The sequence below is a fragment of the Myotis myotis genome, unplaced genomic scaffold (genome assembly GCF_014108235.1).
Source record: "Myotis myotis isolate mMyoMyo1 unplaced genomic scaffold, mMyoMyo1.p scaffold_m19_p_8, whole genome shotgun sequence".
In the NCBI taxonomy this organism is placed as follows: domain Eukaryota; kingdom Metazoa; phylum Chordata; class Mammalia; order Chiroptera; family Vespertilionidae; genus Myotis; species Myotis myotis.
In genome coordinates, this window is record NW_023416390.1 from 48825246 (window position 1) to 48845586 (window position 20341).

Sequence of the window (20341 nt, forward strand, 5' to 3'; positions counted from 1 at the left end):
GCCACCTTGGAGGGCACAGAAAACACGTCTTGCTTGTATCTCTCCAGTGCCCGCTTTTAAAGTTCCTTCAGCTGTATATCCCATGGGGTAAGGCCAGGTGTGAGGACCTTGCTTTGTGTACAGTTCCCATCATAGCACCTTGTGTATTTAGGCACTTAAATGCTGATTGACAAGGAGCCTGCCCCCATTAAACCCTCCAGAACCCCTGTAGTTTTCCTTCTCTGCGAGCATGTGGTGCCTTTCACAAGCATTTCAAGAACACACATTGGTTCCCCAAATCCTATAACCTTTTCCTTGTGCTTTCAAGTGGCTGCAGACCCTCAAGAGAGCGCAGGCTCTGTGTTTGTCCCTCTTTTTCTGTTCCCACGTTCCAGGGTGTTCCATCTCAGTGTCATGTCAGCACATTCAAAACGATAAGAAGCCTCAACTCTGACACTGGTGACAGCATTGACGTGTTCTTTCTCATACACTGAACCTCAGTGGAAACACCTTCCTGGGGATGGGGGCCTGTGGAGCCCTGGCTGGACACGACCAGGTCCCACAGGCAAAGCGAGGCCTCTTCCCTTCTTCGGTCTCCATCTCTTCCTTCCTGTTGTTTTCTCGAGGACAGTCTGTTCCTGGCCATTTCAGGCAGGTCAGTTGTTTCTCGGTTGTCCAGGTGCCTTGATTTTTTCCCTCAGGCAATTTCTGTTCTCAGTGACTGGGTGGGTCAGGACCTTGATGCTTGGAAAGGACATCTGGTTTCTCTCCCACCCCACCTCCTTCCTCTTTCCTCTTTCAGGCAGATACCACCTCTGACTCAGAGCTGTGGCTCTCAACTGAGGGAGATGCTGACCTCTTCTCCCGCCACCCTCTGGGACATTTGTCAGTTTCTGAAGACACCTTTGGTTGTTACAGCTGGGGAGGGGTGTGGGAATGTGACAGGTTTCTAATAGATAGAGGCCAGGAATACTGCTAAACATCCTACAATATGCAGGACAGGCCCCCACAACAAAGAATTATCTGGCCCAGCATGTCAACAGTGCCGAGGTTGAGAAACCCTAGATGTAAAGGTGCTTTTTTGAAAATATTCCCACCAGTGGCATTATATAGCCTCCATGCCAGTATTACCCTGTTCCCTATCAGAAGTTCATCTGCACATCTAACCTAAGTCCCTTATGCTGCAGTCAGTTGGTCTGAAGTGGAGGTGAAAATGTGTGCTCATCATCTTCTCCCAAGCTGATCTCAGTTAACTTTTACAATTTATTTCCTTATAGCCTCTTTCTATTTCTTAATCTCTCGAGGTGTTTTCCAAACTTTACATGTGTTATGTCTCTTAGATTGTAGTGACCCAATCCAGAGGCTTTCTGGCAGTTTGGCCACTGCCACATATGATGGAAGTGCTTATCCTTGGGTGGAATTGGGGGCGGGGCCACATCATGACCGACCATGTAAATGACCAGTCGGAGGGCAAGAAAACAGTTGGTTACTTCTCCTGCTTATAAAAGGGAGTCACACAGAAGGAAACTTTTCCACATCAGAGAGTCCTGGATACAAATCTTTGCACTTACGAAAAATGACATTGGGTCTCAGTTTTCTCAGGCATAAAATGGGAATAAAATACTTCCTAGGTTTGTTGGACGTATAAGTGAATGGGATCCTTAGCACTTGTGAGTAAGCAGGGACTTGGCGTTTTAACTTACTGCGCCCGTGATTTCTGTTGGACAAGGAGAGGCCTCAGCCTTCTTAGGAAGCCTCATCTCTGGCTAGTTGTTTTCTGTTTTTCTGGGACCAGTGACAGAATAATGTTTTAGAGCTATTTCAAGAAGGACAGAACTGTTCTTTGTTCTTGTTTTTAATGATAACTAGAGATATCTTTTTATTGGATGGACTCCTTGAACATTACTTTGACTTAGAGTCCTAAGTCTTTTGGGAACCAGCTCAGAAACCCAGGCTGGAAAAATCTCCTTGTTCATTGGCCGAGGGACTTGTGATTTGGGGTGGGGGTGGGGGAGGTTGGACAGAGGTGGTGTTTATTCTCAGTGGGGGTTTTGGAAGGCTTTGGGGGGAAAAGGAGGTAAGATACGGACAGGATTTCCCCCCCAGCTACAAATTGCATTCCTTTAGGAATGGGATGAAAATGACCATATTCCATGCACTTGCCAATTGTTTGTGTCTAGTTCATCTTTTCTCTTGTGGTAGGCCTGGCAATATAGACTATTGACTGCATTCATATTTTAAAGAGTTTCTGTTTGAAGTCGAGGTTTGAGTGGTGGGAGGCTGGCTCACCAGTGGACTTGTGAGGACCAGAGCTTGCTAACTCCTGGAATGCATGTTTGTAATTTCCTGACATAAGGACAAAATAAACATCCCAGGCTTGCCCAGGAGCATATCCCAGTGCTTCTCCTGTGCCGCAGCGCGGGGTCTGCGAGCGTCTCAGACAGATCTCGTTCTGTGGGGTAGTCCCCCCCCCCGCCCCCCCTCTCCTCCCGCACTGTTCTTTCAGGCACAGTGTTGCTGCCAGCCAAGGTTGGGCCCCTGCAACGTGGGCTTCGAATCTAAAATATTTAAAAAGAAAATCTTGGAAGGAATTTTCATCATTTATTTAATAAATGAAAGTGTGAGGTAGAAATTAACAGGCAACTGGGGAGTGTAGCTGGAAAATGTAAACCATGTGAGACGTGCCTTTAGAGCTTTAACTCCTTGCTGACGTTTTTTTTTTTTTTTTTTTTTTTTTTTTTCCTCTAAGAACTCCCTGGAAAGTTCTGTCGGTTGAATTTAATGAGTTTGAAGTTGTGACTGTGAGTCTTACATGAAAAATATATAAATCAAAGACTGAAGTTGTTCTGGTTGCTGTTTCTCAGTCCCACATAGAAGAGGTTTGTTAAATAAGCCTTCGCCTGACTGAGTTCGTAGATGGTTCTGTTGGAGATTGTTGGGTCCCTGAGCCCCTGGCAGGTAGACATTTCTGTGGGTTTCATCATAGTAAACAGAGGAGAGGACCTGTACTTATTCATAAGCTGGTGCAAATATAAAAGGTGAATGTTGAATGATTAGGTGGTAGTGAAAAACGAGAAAGAAAGAACCAGCTGAACTGAGTAGTTTTTAATTCCAGTTTTAGTTAGCGGTGTTCTTTCAGTACATTTGATTTAGACTTGAGAGTGAGGTGAGATGCTAGTTGGGTATGCATGTTTCTTGTAGATTTATAGTGTGCTGATTTCTTAGGCTAATGGCATTCATTTAATATTTCCATGGAATTTTTTTTGGTCTAGTTCAGCGGTTCTCAACCTGTGGGTCGCGACCCCTTTGGGGGTCGAACGACCCTTTCACAGGGGTTGCCTAAGACCATCAGAAAACACACATATGATTACATATTGTTTTTGTGATTAATCACTATGCTTTAATTATGTTCAATTTGTAACAATGACAATACATCCTGCATATCAAATATTTACATTACAATTCATAACAGTAGCAAAATTACAGTTATGAAGTAGCAATGAAAATAATTTTATGGTTGGGGGTCACCACAACATGAGGAACTGTACTAAAGGGTCGCGGCATTAGGAAGGTTGAGAACCACTGCTCTAGTTAGTCATAGCCTTTCCCACTTCTTAAATAATTAGGTGTATAGTTTTTGATACACAGATGAAAAAAAAAATCATGGAAATGTTATTTTAAAGTAACATTTCTCCAAAGAGAAATGAAGGTGAATAGAAAATACACATTTTTTGTTGTGGTTGGCCCTACTTGGTCATTTTGGGTCTGGCTGGAGAACGTGCGGAATTGTAATGCAGGTCAGATACTATCGTGAAACATAATATGACATCCAGATCCTCTTATAGCCAAACATTTCCAAGGCTCTGCTGACAGCTTAATTATTTCAAGCAGTATTTGATATGGCCGAATACCAGTTGTCCAAGGATTTGGACATGCTTTGGAGTCTGTCCAGTGGAAGCCCTGGCAGGAGATGTGAAAGTCTGCATCGATATAATGTTAAATCCAGGGCTGACGTTTCCCGTTTCAAAGGGACTCATCATGGAATGCCTTAAAGTGGCATTTCTCCACCAGTGACTTCGAAAAAGGTGCAGTTAACACAATTCCCTCAGTTTTCAGGGAAGAAGTTCTCCCATGATGGGATCCAATCTGTGCTGTAGATACCACAACGTTTTCTCCTTCACAGATCCTCCTGAAGTGGTGGGACTCATGTTAAGGACAGTGAATAAAAACACGGGAGAGGTGACCCATTTTAGTCTCCGAGGTGGCGGGGGTCTTCAGAGGCTCCTGGCCTCCTTTTAAAGCTACATACAAGCTTCAGTGGAGCCAGCCCCATGTTTGCTGGACGGTGTAACCCCTGGAGCATTGGGGTATCAAGGGATGCCGGATTCTTCTTTTAAACATTTCCTGAAGCTAAAGCCCCGAAGTTCCCCTGCCACTCTGCTACTTTTAGCATTGCCTAAAATATAGTGCCATCGTGAAGAATCTGGAGGCCAGCTGGGAAGGTGGTGATGGCATGAGCATGTGACATTTTTTCTAGACAGGCACTGGGGAGTTAGGAAGCCTTAGGAACACCTTTAGAGCGCAGTATAGTATTCTCTCCATGTGTAACATGTGTCTGTATGTTATTTATATGTCTAAATTATCCAAACATTTAAATATAGTAAACTATTTTAATTAATGCAGTACTATTCTTAAAAAATTCAGAGAGTTGTCCCTTAAAGTGTAAGTGTGTCATCTGTGGACTCTTGAGAGTGCTTAGCCACCTGGCGAAGGCTAAGGCTTTGTTGAAATTACAGTGCAGAGAATGTGATGTCCCATCTGAGTCCATATGCTATTCATTCATGAAACAACAACAGTTCACACTCTTCTGGTGCAAGTTCAGCTGGTTTCCTGTTGTGCTTTATGAGTTATCCTAGTAGCCTAGGTGAATAATCCCTGAATGAAGTTGATGTATTTCTTTTTACTCACTTGGTTTGGCAAATCATTGACATCTAGTGATTTTACAAAGAGCTTCGATGCTTTATGCATTTGGCATTGTTTTAGCTTTTATTTGCGCCAAAGAGGGGGTTATCCCTTTAAAATTATTATATAAAACTGAGAGGAAGGAGGATTCAAATGTTCAATTTTAGGCTTAAAGGCATTAATTTATGGTTCAGTAACAAGTTGGGATGCCGTGTTGCAACTAGTATAATTATAAACACATTTTAGAAGCATGAAAAATGTTTACAGTCTGTCACAATGCAAATAGCATAATATAGAACTGTAATTATTATGACTCTATATGTGAGTGTATATTAGCTGTATGTGTGTCTGTGTATGAATAAGGATTAGAATATAATATGCTACCCTGAAAATAGTTGTGTTTGGATAATGAGATTTTTTTTTTCCAATTTTCTTTTTTTAATCATCACCAAAGGATTTTTTTTTTTTTTTTTTTTTTTTTTTTTTACTGATATGAGAGAGAGAGAGAGAGAGAGAGAGAGAGAGAGAGAAGAGAGAAACATTGATCAGTTGCCTCCCTTAGGCACCCTGACCGGGGATTGAACCCACAACCCTTTGGTGTGTGGGATGACACTCCAACCAACTGAGCTACCCAGTCAGGGCTGAGTAATGGGATTTTTAAAAACATATTTAAAACACTCTTTTCCATTATGTTTAGTATAGTTTGACTTTAAAGAAGGGATGAAAAAAGTTTCATTTGACTGGTTATTTCTTTTAAGCTTCCAAAAGTAAAATAGTGGGATGGGGAAAGAAAACCTTCAAATACCAAATATTTATATTTGTTTTATAAAATGGTTCCTCATAGGAGCCAATGCACATAAATATGCCTTTTTCCCCAGGACTATCTCTTCAGTATGTGGAAACATCCCCGCTCTGCTTGCCTCTCCTCCCTTGGAAGTAGGATATCGCAGGAAGGGGAGGTTCACCTCTCCTTCCCCTGCACCCTCACCCTTCCTTGCTCTTGATGTCAGAGGTTGATCAAACAAAGTCTTGGGGGCCCGAGACTTTGAAATTGTCATCTGGAGCAATGAGAATATATTCTAGTGGATGGGCCAGCTCTGGTGGCAGAGTTTTTGCAAAGACGATTCATTATAAAATACAGTGATGATTATAGTAAGTGATCATGTATTCCATTTTAGTGCCTGTATGTCTTCCCCCCCAGATAATGTTCAGGAGGACAGGGCTTCCAGCCCTTTATATGTGTGATCCTCCTCTTGGAATGCCTCACCTATGGAAGTTTGCATGGCTGCTCCTCATCAGCCCGATGCCACCGCCTCAGAGAGGTTTCCCTGACCATCATAGCTCAGGTGCTTCCCCCACCAATCACTATCATGTCTTAGTTATATTTTTGTCACAGCACTTATTACAAAATGAAATGATATTACTTATGATTGTTATCCCCCCACCCCCAATTAAAATGTAAACTCTATGGAGGCAGGCGCTTTTTGCTCTCTGCCTCTTTTCCAGCACCTTAAGTAGTGCCTGGCATATTCTAGAAGCTCAGTAAAATCTGCTAAATGAATAAACAAGTACATGTTCCCTGTCATCACATGTTTGTATGAGCTGTAAATTGACGTTCTGTCCAACTTCAAGATGCTGTTATTCTTTGTGTGTTGGAGACGTTGTTACAGTTATCATACATAGCTAGTAGATCCTGTGCTTCAAGCACTTCTCCCACCCCATTTCCATCAATGGTGGGGGCATTGTGATACCTGCCTGTCCATTTTGTTCTTCTTACTGGGATGGGAAGGGCTGAAGTAACAAAGTGAAGCTAGTTGATACACGAGGATACTGAATCTAAAACTTGGGCTTTTCAGGATTTTGGTTTGTAAACTGTACCCAGAGCCTAGACCTGAGGGCCTGGCCATGATCACCAACAGGTTTTTATTAACACATTTCGTACCACTCAGGAGTTTTCTCGTGTTTCGCGCGCCATCTGTTAAGGACCGCTCACGAGTGTTCTCGTTTTTCACGCCCATGGAAAAAGGAGCGAATCTAGATACTTATGTAAATTTTGTTTGGTCCCTCTTCATAGAGGAAAATGTTTTACGCAGTACCATATGTTAAAAAATTGCTAGGAACTTTAATTGTTTAATTGTTTTTGTAAATGAAAATGTTATAATTATTGAAAAACAACACCTAAAGTGCATTATGATGGTTTAAATAATGTGCAGTTTGCCCAAAAACGTGCGGTCCCTGGCGTATGTCTTAAGAGATTTCTATGCGGTACACAATGTGTTAACATTACTAGAGGCCTGGTGCACAAAATTTGTGTACTGGGGGTGGGGGCTTCAGCCCGGACTGCACCCTCTCATAGTCTGGGACCCCTTGCTCCTTACCGCTTTGCTCACTTCTCCTTAGCGCTGCTGTGGAGGCGGGGGAGGCTGCTAGCCATGAGCCCGGCTGAGCAGCACTCCCCCTTTGGGAGCATACTGACCACCAGGGAGCAGCTCCTGCATTGAGTGTCTGCCCCCTGGTGGTCAGTGTGCATTATAGCAACCGGTCATTCTGGTTGTTCTGCCGTAATGGTCGCTTAGACTTTTATTATATAGGTGTGCAGGAGGGGTCATCTGACCAGTGGACATGGCAAATCAAGGATGTAGGTAACTGCTTTCTAAGAGCTTACAGTTCAAGGTAGATGTATTAGTTGACCCAAAACTTGACAGCAAAGACGTAAAAGTAAATACTGTCGTTTATTTGTGTAGTAAATGAAACAGAAAAGAAATGAACAAGTTTATCTGTTAACAGATCAATTTAACAAGTACTTGTCAATCAAGTCAGCCTAGCTATAAAAAAAAAAGGTAACAAATGATTGGCTATTAGTCATAGTGAAACTTATGCCATCTACTTCCCATTAGAGATATGGTCACAGATATCAGGATCTCATGCTGTAAGAAAGTAGTTTTCATTAAAAAACAACAACATTTGTAATGGCTCTTTTCCTGGAAATGTTATACCAGGTAATTTGTCTATGTTGAATTTAAATTTAAACATAGTATTGCTATGATCAAGTTTAGTTATTTGGTGTGAGTGTGACTGAGGGCCCAATATATGTTAAAAGCATATACAGTGATATGGCTGTTCCACTTTGTTTACTGTGTACCCTTACTTACCTATGATAGTTGAGGAATCATGTTTTATGGATTAATAAAATAAATTCCTAGATAACTGAAGCCCAACTAAATTATAGTTGCGGGAAATAATTCTGAAGTTTCATTGCACTTTATTCATTGAGGCAGGTAAGTACAGTCCTCATCTTCCATTTGTAGCGAATTTCTGAAAATGTACCTAAAAATGGGGCAGTAAACTTACATGTTTAGGGGACGAGTGTTGAATCTTTCTTTTTGAAGGGCTAATGCACATAAAGTTCCCAAGTGTGGTTCCCTAGAGAGGCATTTGCTCCTCCTGGACTCCTGCAAGCCAGGGAGTGCTACCCCCAGGCTGGTGTCTCTCCTCCCCGATGCCTCGGGCTTCTGCTTCCCCTCCCCAGTCAGCCACAGGGGACTAGGGGTTGAGTCAAGAATTTTCTAAACTTTGTGCTCTGTTAGGAGGTGGGTGCCTGGAGACTTCTGGGTGATTTGTAGCAGCTATATCCCCTGGGCTCTAGCAATTAAAAGATCCCCCGGAAGCTTGTACACACATGGAATCTAAGATCCCACTACACCTACTAAATCAGCATCGACCTTTTCATAGGCTATGCAAGTGACCCCGGATGCTCTCTGCGCATCTTCCAGTTCTTACATAGTCCTAACACTTTGGCACCCAGGCCGAAGACGACGGGAGGGAGAGTTCTCCTGAGATCCTGCCAGGCTCCCACTGGTGGTAACGTGGGTCTTGCCAGTGGCTTCCCTTAGGAGGACCCACAGGGTGGGGCTGGAGGAGGCAGGAGCTTCCGTCAGGGCCTGGTGGATTGTCGGGCCCTTCATGGGGGTGTTTCTTCATCTTCCTTCTTACTCAGCCATGTTCTCAGGGCCCACTGGGATCGCCAAGACACTGCTTTCCACTGCTTTGGACATTTGTGTTCCTGTAACAGCACTCCATGTCCCTCATGCCTCTCCTTGTCTGCTGTCATTTCAGACTGTGGCATCACCCCTCCCTGCTTCTGGGTGAGAGTTCGTCCAAAGAGAGGGGGGGGAGAAGAACTCTGCTGTGGGGTTGCCCTTACTTCCTGTTGTATGGTTGTAACTTGGGGGAGAGCCTCAGGTTCTTGCCTTTACTTCTTGTTCTATGGCTGTAACTGAGGGTAGAACCTCAGGTTGCCAGGGGAGACCAGATAAGCAGGAATTTGATTATGAGTAAAATCAAATCAGATGGAGATCAAATCAGGTGGGTGGCATTAACATGAATGGATTTCCCCCCAATCTGTCCTTGAACTAGGAGAAATTGTTTAGTTGCTACTGCTTCATGGATGTGGTAGTCAAAGACTTGATTACTGGAGAAGTGGATCTGAAACAATGAATCATTTCCCTCCCTAATTTTCTGTACATCAAATCAGGTAGTCTAGTAGTTAGTTGTCAGTGCTGGCTATGAATAAGCAGGGTGCAAGGAGATGGAGTTTGCCGGGAGCCGGTCCATGCTTGCTGTTTCAAGGGACCTGGCATATATGGCATACTGTTCTTAATATGTTTGCTCACCTTCTTGGCACTATGTGTTTTAACCAAGGTCTCTGAGAAAGGTTGTTTCCCCAGGTAGGGATTTTCCCCTGAAGTTAGGGAGGGAATAAAACCTCTTAACTAGTGCCAGGTGGGTAATTAATCACTTTAACTACGAACAATCATGCTTAAGCTACATAATCTTTACTCCCTGGAATGGAGATAAGAAACGCCCTAACCTTTGTAATAGAGATTGATAGGATTGAATCAACTGGTATAAATACAGATGTATAAGACAGCAAGACACAGAACTTAGAATACGGAACCAAGAGAGACAGAACCTAGGCACAGAACCTACACAGAACGTTCTCTAGAGACAGAAGAACTTCGCTGGAGAGAACATGGCAAAAGTTCCTGGCCAGAAACTGACTTCAGAACCTAGAGACAGAACCTAGCGAGAGAACATGGCAAAAGATCCTGGACTGAACCTGACTACAGAAATTGGCAAGAGAACCTGACTAGAACCTGGTGACTGAACCTGGCTGGAGAACTTGGACAGAACCTGGCTGGAGAACCTAGCGAGGGAATATGGCTACAGAACCTGCCTGGAGAACCTAGCAAGAGAACATGGACACAGAACCTGGCTGGAGATCCTGAACCAGAACTTCCCTGGAGATCCAGACCAGAACTTGGCTGGAGATCCTGGCTAGAGGTCCCGGCTAGGCTGCTGATCAACTGAACGCTGTCTCCGTGTCCTTCCTTCTTCGCCGACTCCGTCCACACCTTTGGGAACCCCTGGACCTGCTGGGTTGGACCCCAGCAGGAGTTCATTAGAGGCTGGCAGGAACTGGGGCTCCATGGGAGCCGTGGTGATGGGGGATGGAGAGGAGGAAGAAAGGCTTTAAAAAAAACAACAACTTGTAGTAGATCTAGTTCTAGTGTCCATCTTGGTATCTAGGATAATCATACTGTTTATAATATTAATATTAATAGTCAAAACATAGTTAAACACTTAAGTGCCAGGCACGTCCATTTGTATTATGGTTGCATGCATTATCTCATTTAGTATCAACAGCCATCCTGTGAGGTAGATGGTTATTGTCGTTCCCTTTTTATAATGGATGACACCAAGGCACAAACACACAAGCAGCTTGCCTGAGGTCACAGGGCAGGTGGGGCTGTCTGGCCACAGACTCCCACTCATAGCGGCTACATGACCAGGAGGAAGTACAGTGGGGCTGGGCTGGGCTTGGAAGTACAAAGTGAACATTTGGGGAGTGTTAGACATTAGAAAGGGTCATATTAGGAATTATGTTTGAAAACAGGATAAAATGAGAATTGAAAAAAAAAAAAATAAAGATGCCTGGCTGCTGTTAGATGGAACTTGGACTAGGCCCCAGCCTCTGGGACTGATGTACACTGTGTGCCCCTGGGCTCCTGATTAAGTGCCTGTCTTAAGCCTTAGATAGACCTTTCTAGATTGGCTGCTTATTGGGCTGGTACAAAGCACATTTCTTCTTTGTCTGTTAAACTCTAATAGGGGTGCTAGAGGAATTCTGGGAAGCTGGAGGGGGAGAAGGGACATGCTTCATCCTGTTTGCTTACCGTTCCCGTCAGCTTCCTTCCAGAAAGGGCCTTTCACTGCAGCAGCAGGGCTTTTGGTCTTCATCTTTCCATATCCTGGAACCAGCCTCCTGGTGCTTCTCGGAGATGCCAGCACCAGCCAGCCCTAGATAATTGGTCCCAGCCTCATGCAGACTCTCACTGACAGTCCTTCCTCAGAGTCCTGAGGAGTCAGCACCTGCCTCTCAGCAGTCTGGGTCCCAGCTCTGTGGGTCTCCTCTAAACTGTTAGATTCTGATGACCCCACACCCCTTTTGAATACCCCAGCCCTAGGCGTGGGTGCTGCTTCCTAAAGTTACTCTGGTCTGTGTCTGTCAGTCTTTTCAGGTCTCTAACACCTGTTGAACCAATTTTTTATATATATTCAAAGGTATCTGTTTCCCAACTGTCCCCTGATACATGTTCTGAAGACCTGGTGTCCTGGCAGGGGAGCGCGGGGAGAGAAGCCAATATCCTGGGTTCATGGTTCTCAAGAGCATAGGGGAATCGCTGGAGAAACTTATTAAAATGTAGATTCCAGGCCTCCAGTTGCAATAATTCTGATTCAATAGATTGGACATGGGCTCAAGAATCAGCTTTATAAACAGATATCTTAGGTGTTTCTAATGTAGTTACCCAGTCTCAGAGGCTTTGAGAAAACCTGTTTTAATTCAGGGCCTTCTCATGGGGCTATTTCTTTGAGTGTGAGGTTGTTGTCCTGGGGCTTAGAAACAAACCTCACTAATTTTCTTTTTTTTTATAGAATAGGGGCTTTGGGAATGTTAATCTGTGACCAAAGGTCAGCAAGGTCATACATTGCCCATGGAGCTGCACATCTAACCCTCGTTCAGCCCAACAAGCTCTGATGCAATTTGCTGGAGAGAGGAGCTTCCCTCCCAGCTGTGCTGTCTACCCTTCAGGCCTGGCACGCCCAGGTTGCTGTCGTTCAGAGGGATACCTTTTTCTTCTTCGTACAAAGGCAACATGCATGTCGCTGAGAAGGGGTGAATGCAACGGATGGCAAAGTAGATACTGGCTCCTCCTTTTCCATCTAGAGCCCTTCCCCTTTCCCGGTGGCTTAGGACTGGAGCAGCCATCATACCATATTAGAACCAGGACATTTGTGTCTTTTGGCCTTTGCCAGTGGGTGTATCTGTTTATCTGTGTGAATAGCAATGGACATTCCTTTGTGGAATGTTGGCTTCTATTTGGTCGATTTAATCAGTAAAACGAGTGGGTTTTGCTGAGAGTTGTTGCTGCCCCCTCAGAACAGAACAGGAAGCTTTTTCAGTCCTGCCCGATCATGGGGCTTTGAGTTTGCAGGGCGCACGGACTTCAAAGTGACCTCTGAGTGAGTATAAAAGTCCAGTTTGCTCTGCGGGAATGTGTCCCTCCTGCAGTGTAGGGCCTGATAGGGTGTTTCCTGAGGTGGATTTTGAGGGCTGTCATCAGCTCCTAACTGTCACCGCTTCACGCTGTTAGGTGTTCTATATCACCTCTTTATACCCCTGTAGAATCACGGAAGGTCCTGCTTTATTTTAGCCTGCCTCATTTTGTGTGACTCCCACAGGCTGAGCAGTGGCCAGGGGCCTCAGTGAAAGGGCTGGTTCTAGGAGTAACGAGGTGGAGGGAGACTTCATGAGCATGTGAGTGCTACGATGAGGCAGTAGCGAATCTCTGGGAGCAGAGAGGATGTGATTAACTCTGCTTGGTGTTGTTAACGAAGTTAGCATCTCAAGTGAATCATAGCCAATCCCTGGGACTAGGCTGTCAACAACTGGGTGCCCCCCCCTCAATCAAAATAGGATAGTCTTTTTCTTGAAAAATAAATGCCATCACTGATGGCGATTCTGTTTACTCCAAGTTCCAGGTTGGTCAGCATCCACATTAGGACTAGAATCCTACAATATACTTTCACCTTTGAGGGGGTCTGCCTCTGGGGGCTCTTCAGACTAATTGTTGTTGTTTTTTTAACTGGCAAATAAATATATTCACAGAGTGATTTTTTTAGCTAATGTGTATCATTAAGAAAACAAAAAGTGTCTAGGAGTAAATCCCAATATTAATCATGTTTAATTAGGTGGAAATTAGAGTTTGCTATGTAACAGCTCCTTGTCACCTACAGACCATCCCCTTTTAACCTGGTGCTTGGAATTTCACCGTGCCTCCTAATAATGTCTGTAATGATTTTCTTTATGTTAGATAATCCAATTCACCCCCTTACTATACTATATTACTAAGTATAGTATAGATTTTTTTCAATGTTTTTTTTTTAATTTAATTTTTTGGCTTAGATGTAGCTTGAGGTTCAAGGTGAGTTTATTGACATTTCATTCATTCCAATTTGATTCCACACACGTTTCCTTCTATCTCTCTTATGATCAGAGCCCCAGGCTACTTTTTGTTTTTCTGTGCTATCGGATGGTTCTTGCTGAGTTATGTAAGTGCTGCTTTTCTTTGGTGTAAGGTCTGTGATCTCTAAAGATATTAACAAACCATGCTTTCCCAAGAGAGGGGGTTTATCCAGGTGAGTGGTGAAATGCAAGTACATTCACTGAGTGGCCATTTCTCCACCTCACCCTGGTGTGTGTGTATGTATGTATGTATGTATGTATGTATGTATTTATTTATTTTGGTAAGCTCTCAGTATGTTCCCAACAACCTCAGAAGGAAGCTCTACTAACTGCTTCTTTTGACAGAGGCAGAGGGACATAACTCAGCCAGCTTCGCTGTAACACAGACCAGGTCACTTGGGAGGATCAGCTGTTTGTAGCTGCCTTGAGAATGGTGGCTTTCCTGTGCTCAGCGCACTGTGTACACGAGGTCTGTACACGAGGTCCAGACAGGCCAGCCGTAGTGTCTGTTTTGTAAAGGAATCGTGTGACAAATGGCACATAACCCCCGTCTCCCTGTTTCTGTTCTTTGTGTTTGACGTGAGAGTTTACTGTTCACGTGTTCCTACCACACAGCACACATCACATGGCAGATGAGTAGCTCTGGCACTTTTCTCTTTGTGTGAAATAGTAGGATGAGGTGGGCGGCAACATGTAGTGAATCCGTTTGGACCCATGGATCCGAGTCCACTTCTGTATTATTTTGAACCATAGGGAATGTGACCATTTTTGTCCGGAAGAAGGGCAACTTCATATGCATCATCTAACAAATAATTTACAGATTGGACCATCTGGGAAGGAAGGGTATACCTCTGAAGCCAAATAGCAGTAACACAGACAGGCAAATCACGGTCTACAGCAAGTTTTTATGTGACTCAGTATTTTAATACTTAAAAAATGAATTGCTAACATTATCACATTGGGAGGTCTCACACAAAATTCTGGATTTTCAGCTTTCCTGCAAAAATCAGACTCTTGCCATGCTAGGTCAGCCATCTCCCATGGTGACAATGGGCAGACGCGGAGCGGCAGGTGCACCCCTGCAGAGCTCACGTGTGTCCGTTCACACGTGGGCCAGCTTCTGGCCCTCAGGTGACCTCATTGGCCACAGGGGCTTTGAGGTTGGACACGTGATATAAATAGAGCACATAGAGTGAGTTGGGTAAAGAGAGCTGGAAGAAATCATCAGCTGGACCAAAGCCACTGGTTTTGTTTACTACATGCCACCAGCCCACACCTCCAAAGAGAAAGCCCGAGACAGCCCTGCGAAAGTTAACATTCACTGAGAAAGGACAGGTAAGCATATCATTAAGGAGTCCTTTCACGTGCTCAGGAGATGGGCAAGTGCTTATTAAACTTCTGGCCTGGAGCTCCTCATTTAAGTGGGGTGTGATGACAGAATTTCTCTCACTCGTCACCATTCATGTCAGAGGCTAATGCAATATACCTTTCTATTTGGTTTATTTTTAAAATCCTGACTTTTATGGTTTACTGGGCAGCTGACCACTTTTTGACTTACCGTTAACATAAAGAAATGTTTGTAAATTAATCTACATTTAAAAAATTACCAGATGTTTATTGCAACATTGTTCTTATTGGGGGAGGGGGAGAGGAGTGAGAAACTTGCAATAAAGAGAGTACTCACCAACAGAAGAAGGGCCGAATAAATTGTGGTTCATCAGCATCACGAAGTATTATGTTGCATTAAAACGACAAATTGGCAGGACACAAGTTGACCTGGAGGAATTTCCCTGAGGGGTAATACTAGCTAAGATTTAATTAGTGCTTCCTATATGCTAGGCCCAGTTCCAAGGGCTTACAGTGTATTCATTCATTTGATCATCACAGCCACCCTGTGAGCTCGGTGCTATTATCGCCATCTTATAAATGAAGCAACTGAGGCATGGAGAAGTGACGAACGTCACCTGAAGATAAGCAGCTAGTTCATATGTGGCAGGGCTAGGATATGAACTCACGTGGTCTGGATGGACAAAGATTTTTTAAAACCGTTTCTTTAGGTTAGTAAAGTACATTATCAGCGAGAAGTTTAACCATAGAATATTAATTCATAGCTGTTTCTGAATTTTCTGGGTTATTCTCTTATATTTTAGACTCTTAGACTCTTCATGCTGTAGGGGACCTTAGAAATCATTTCAGTTTCTGATATTCCAGTTTAGCCCTCCTCCTCCTTTTAAACCAACTGAATATTTTTGGTAAGCAGAAGGAAACAGTCATAGCTACTTTTCCAAACTCTCTCTTTTCCCTTGGGTGCCATATATACTCAGATAGAGTCTACTTCTTTCATGTTACTGATGCAGAAATGAGTCCCAGAGAGAGAGAACCGAACATTTATTGAGTTGCTGTGAAGCATGTTACGTTATTAGGCCTTACAAGTATATTTTATTAGGCCCATCAAGGAAGCTAGGTTTGGAGAGAAATTAGGCCTAACATTACACAGGAAATAAGGACCAGGGATGGATAGAATCTCTGTCTCACCTGCTTTTCAAGGGTCTTGCTAACCTCAGACTTGGTAACTATAGTGGCCTGTTACCAGAGACCCTTCAGTTGAATCTTGCCTCTTATTGCTCTAAACTTAACTAGGAGGCTTTTGAGAAGTTCTAATTTGTATGGCATTATTTAGCACGGGCGACAGTGAGACAGTGACTTAAAATAGATGCGGAAAGGCTTTTGGATTAGTCAGTTCGTGTTGCCATAACAAAATACCAAAGAATGGGTGCCTGTGCCTTAAACAGCAGCTTATGTCTCACTGCTCTGGAGGCTGGGAAGTCCTGACCAGGGTGCTGGCCGATTGGGTTTCTGGTGAGAGGTCTCTTCCCTTCCCTTCCTCATTCATCAAGTGAAGGTTGGACTTGATGTTCTTTAAGGCTCCCTGCACCTCTGATATTGTTCTTGTTCTCTCTTTAGTTGAAGGAAATCTCTGGACTCAAAGCAGGGGTCTCCCAGATTGTCCAGTGAATGGTTAAACAGTCATCTCAGGTCGTGACATTTCATATTTATTCTCTGTGGAGAGCAGAAGCTGCCAGTTGCTCTTTAGCCAGCTGTCGTTGTAAAGCAATAACAATTCTCTGGTTGTAAAGCTCTTAATAAAAGCGTCCTCCCACCATTCCCTCCCGCTTTGTAGATTTTGTATTTGTATCTATAGTCTTGCATGCGTCTGTGGAAGTCCGGAGGCTTTTATAGCCAAGGACTTGGCTAGGAAAGGTAGCCCCACATTACATGCACCTGTTTATCCTTTCTGGGAATTTGGTTTCCTTTCCCCTGTTCTTCAGTTCCTCTGATTTGAGGATGTTTGGAATGTGGATTAAGGTGGGAGGGGTGGGATTGGAGGGAGATTTACAACAGGTAGGGCTGAGACTGACTTCCCATCAGCAGCTGGTTAAAGATGATTGTTGACTTCTCTGCTGGGTACCAGACCCAGTGCTAACTAGCTCCTTGCCCCTTTCGGTGCCGCTCCTTCAGCCACAGCCTGCTGTTCGGAGACCTTGACTGGAAAAAATGCACTGTTATCAGCAGGCTCTTTGTAGTGTTTGGCGCTGGTATCTGGAGCATTCTGGATTGAGCCCAGCACGCTGTGATCTGCAGGGCCAGTGAGGCCAATCCAGCGGGCCTGGGAGTAGCCACTGATGGAGCAGGCAGTGAGGTTAGGGACAGGGAGGCCCTTCTCAACTCCCTCTGACATCAGCACTCGCTCCTGGAACCGAACTCTAGAGAGAGTGTGAGGTCCACCTTCCCTCTCGGTCCTTTCTCTTTTCTTCAACCATCTAGGACAGAAGAAGGTGTTTCCTTAGCAAGGCCAGCGGGAGGGAGGAAGGGAGCATATGCTGTGGTTTGTGTGAAGTAGGAAACAGTCTGGGGTCTGGCAGACCTGACTCAGGTACTTACCTGCCGCATGGGTCAGTTTCTCACATATAAAACGAGGCTAATAAAAAGCAGAGGCTCGTAAGGAGAATTGTCTGAGTGAAGTGCCTGCTGTGCAGTGCAAGTCAGCATGACCTCCAGCGAACACAGGTTGGACTTCCTGCACCAGGGATCTTGACATTGGAGACCTGGCTTTGGAGCATTAGGGTGATCTGCTCGAGTGGGTGGGTCAGTTAGGGACCAGAGCTGATGATGAGGCCGCAGGGCAGGAGAAAGGGCAGAACTTTAGCTCTACAGACCCCCATTCGTGCACTTCCTTGAGAGGTACAGCCTGGATCTGCACTAGAAATGCCCTGCCTTCCTGTCACATATGTGAGACAACCTAATACCGACCTCTTCCTACAGCCAAAAGATGCTCCTTCTCTGTTTTGAAGATAGTTGATGACTCATGGGAGAGGTAGTGCCTGAAAAAAACAGAACTGTAAGGAGGATGGTACACGGTCACTCCTGGGCCCCTTGTGCACGTCCTGAGCACAGGCTGTGCTTCTCATCACCAGTCTTCAAGTGGCAGAGGATCTATGCCAGTGGTCGGCAAACTGCAGCTCGGCAAACCGTGGCTCGTGAGCCACATGCGGCTCTTTGGCCCCTCGAGTGTGGCTCTTCCACAAAATACCACGTGCGTTTGCGCACGTACAGTGCAATTGAAACTTCATGGCCCATGCGCAGAAGTCGGTATTTTGTGGAAGAGCCACACTCAAGGGTCCAAAGAGCCGCATGTGGCTCGCGAGCCGCAGTTTGCTGACCACGGATCTATGCGACTGGGAGGAGATCTTTGGGATTCTTTGCAGAGTGGAGATGCCTTAACCTAGAGGTCTCTTTTGCCCCCATGGAATATAAATCCAATGAGGAGCTCTTTGTGCTCTGCCACAAATCATTACATGTCTACATTCTGCTCTTTTAAAACATGAATAATGACATGACTCGGTCTCCTAGGAGTTTGAGTGCATTAGGTAGTGATCGGGAAACCTTAGGAATCGGAAATTCAATTCACGTGGATGCCGACAGCTTTTGTAATTACACGTTCGCATCCTTTTCCGTGGCATCCTTGGAAGTCGCGCTTTCCACTCAGGTGGATGTCTGTTTTCCTAATTGTAGAGCAAGCGCAGAAGAAATAGGCTCCAGGGGTGCTCAGAGCAGACAAGTGAGTTGTCACAGCACCGCATGGAAACCCTGAAGTGAAGTGGCTCAGGCTGAAGTGGTTTGGTTTGGGCTGAAGTGGAAGAAGAGCCTGAGCTTTTTAAAAGGCACCGATGTTAGAAAATACCAGGACCCGCGGATGGGGATGGCTGCCATGCAGGGTTGCACTTGATGCTCACGTCCCTTTGCTGTGGGCGGCAGTAAACGCACTGGATGGGGGTCACCTTCCGGGTCGGGAGCCTCAGCCCTGTCTTTGTAAACTGTGGAAAACTCCAGTGTTTCCTTTTTCCCTCCTCCAGATAATTACTTTCCTACTTAACAAAATTCTTTAAAAAGATGTCAAATAGTAATGTTTTGAATACTTTGAATAGAAGACCTTTTGAAAAAATAGATATTGGTGAAGGGGGGTGTGGTGAATAGTTACCAGAAAGTGTGCCGTTTGATAGCTCATGTTGTTTCTATTTCCTTTCAGGCAGCGGAGCTACTGCTGTGGTTCAGGCTGCTCTATGCAAACCCAGGCAAGAGCGTGTGGCAATAAAGCGGATCAACTTGGAAAAATGCCAGACCAGCATGGACGAGCTATTAGTAAGTAAAAGTGAAGGGATATGGGTCTGTGGAATGGGTGGGAGAAGCAGGAGAGGAGAGAGCTAAGGCAGCGTGGTGGGATTTGAGACGTGCATGTCTCAGAAGGCAGCCCACACACTTTCCCCTCCCCTGATTAATGACACTGTACCTTCTGATTGTGTTGCAGAGTACAACGTGCTGTGCTTGGACAAACAGTAATTTGCTCAGCCCTCGTAACTCCTGGGTGGGGATGGTCTCAGTGTTGACACTAGTTTATAAAACCAGAGAACAGACCCAGTTACATGATCTAAGGCCATGTGATACTGACTGCAGGGTGAGGTGGGGAGCTTCTGGCCCTCGGTCTAGAATCGTGACACAAATAGGAATTACTCCCCAAAGAATGCGTTGGTCGTTTTGGCTTTCCTAAATTACGAAATTGCCTACAGATCCCACCCAGTTACTCAGAATACTGCAGGGTAGCTTGTGTTTGGCCAATCAGAGGAGCTTGTTGTTTTAGTGCACAGCAACTTGTACTTCTCATTGTAAATGAAGTACAGCACATAAATAATTGGAGCTTGTCAGTGTGGCTGTAATGCTGGTAGCATTGGTTGGTTGAAGGAACATTTGCTTTTGGCTTAACTGACTCATTATTAAATGAACAGCTTGGCAAATGGTTTATTAGTTGCCCGGCAAACTGTGAAGGGTTTGCGAGTTTAATCTCATAAATATAGTTGTCGTTCTGCCTGCCAATTTTCTTCTTTGCCTTTTGGCCATTTATTTGAGAATAATAGAAGACCACAGTGGAAGAGTTAACTGATTGGTTATCCCAACACTAATCCCAGTGCAAATATTAGTCCAACAGCCCCATAGAAGCTACAAACTATAATGACGGCTGGCTCCAAATGAAGAAGGCTTTTGTTATATTCTACATTAGGAATGGAATGCCATTAACAAGAGCTTTTTGTCTTTACTCAGAATATAGCTTTTATTTCAGGCTTAATTACAGCACACTATAGTATAAATTAAGTACAAGGATAGGCTGTACTTTTCCAGATCTGTTTGGCCTTACATTTTAAATTAAGCTACACAAGGCATACATTTCCCTGGGATTGAAGAATAAGATTGCCAGAAAAA

At 44.5% G+C, this 20341-nt stretch overlaps 1 protein-coding gene across 1 annotated transcript in view; it reads left to right on the forward strand.

Annotated features, from left to right (window-relative positions):
• The window catches only part of STK39 (serine/threonine kinase 39), a 271030-nt gene that overhangs the window by 43923 nt on the left and 206766 nt on the right, over positions 1-20341 (forward strand). Inside the window, exon 2 of the mRNA XM_036319707.1 lies at positions 19116-19228. Coding sequence (XP_036175600.1) covers positions 19116-19228 — 113 coding nt within the window. The remainder of the gene's footprint in view (positions 1-19115; positions 19229-20341) is intronic.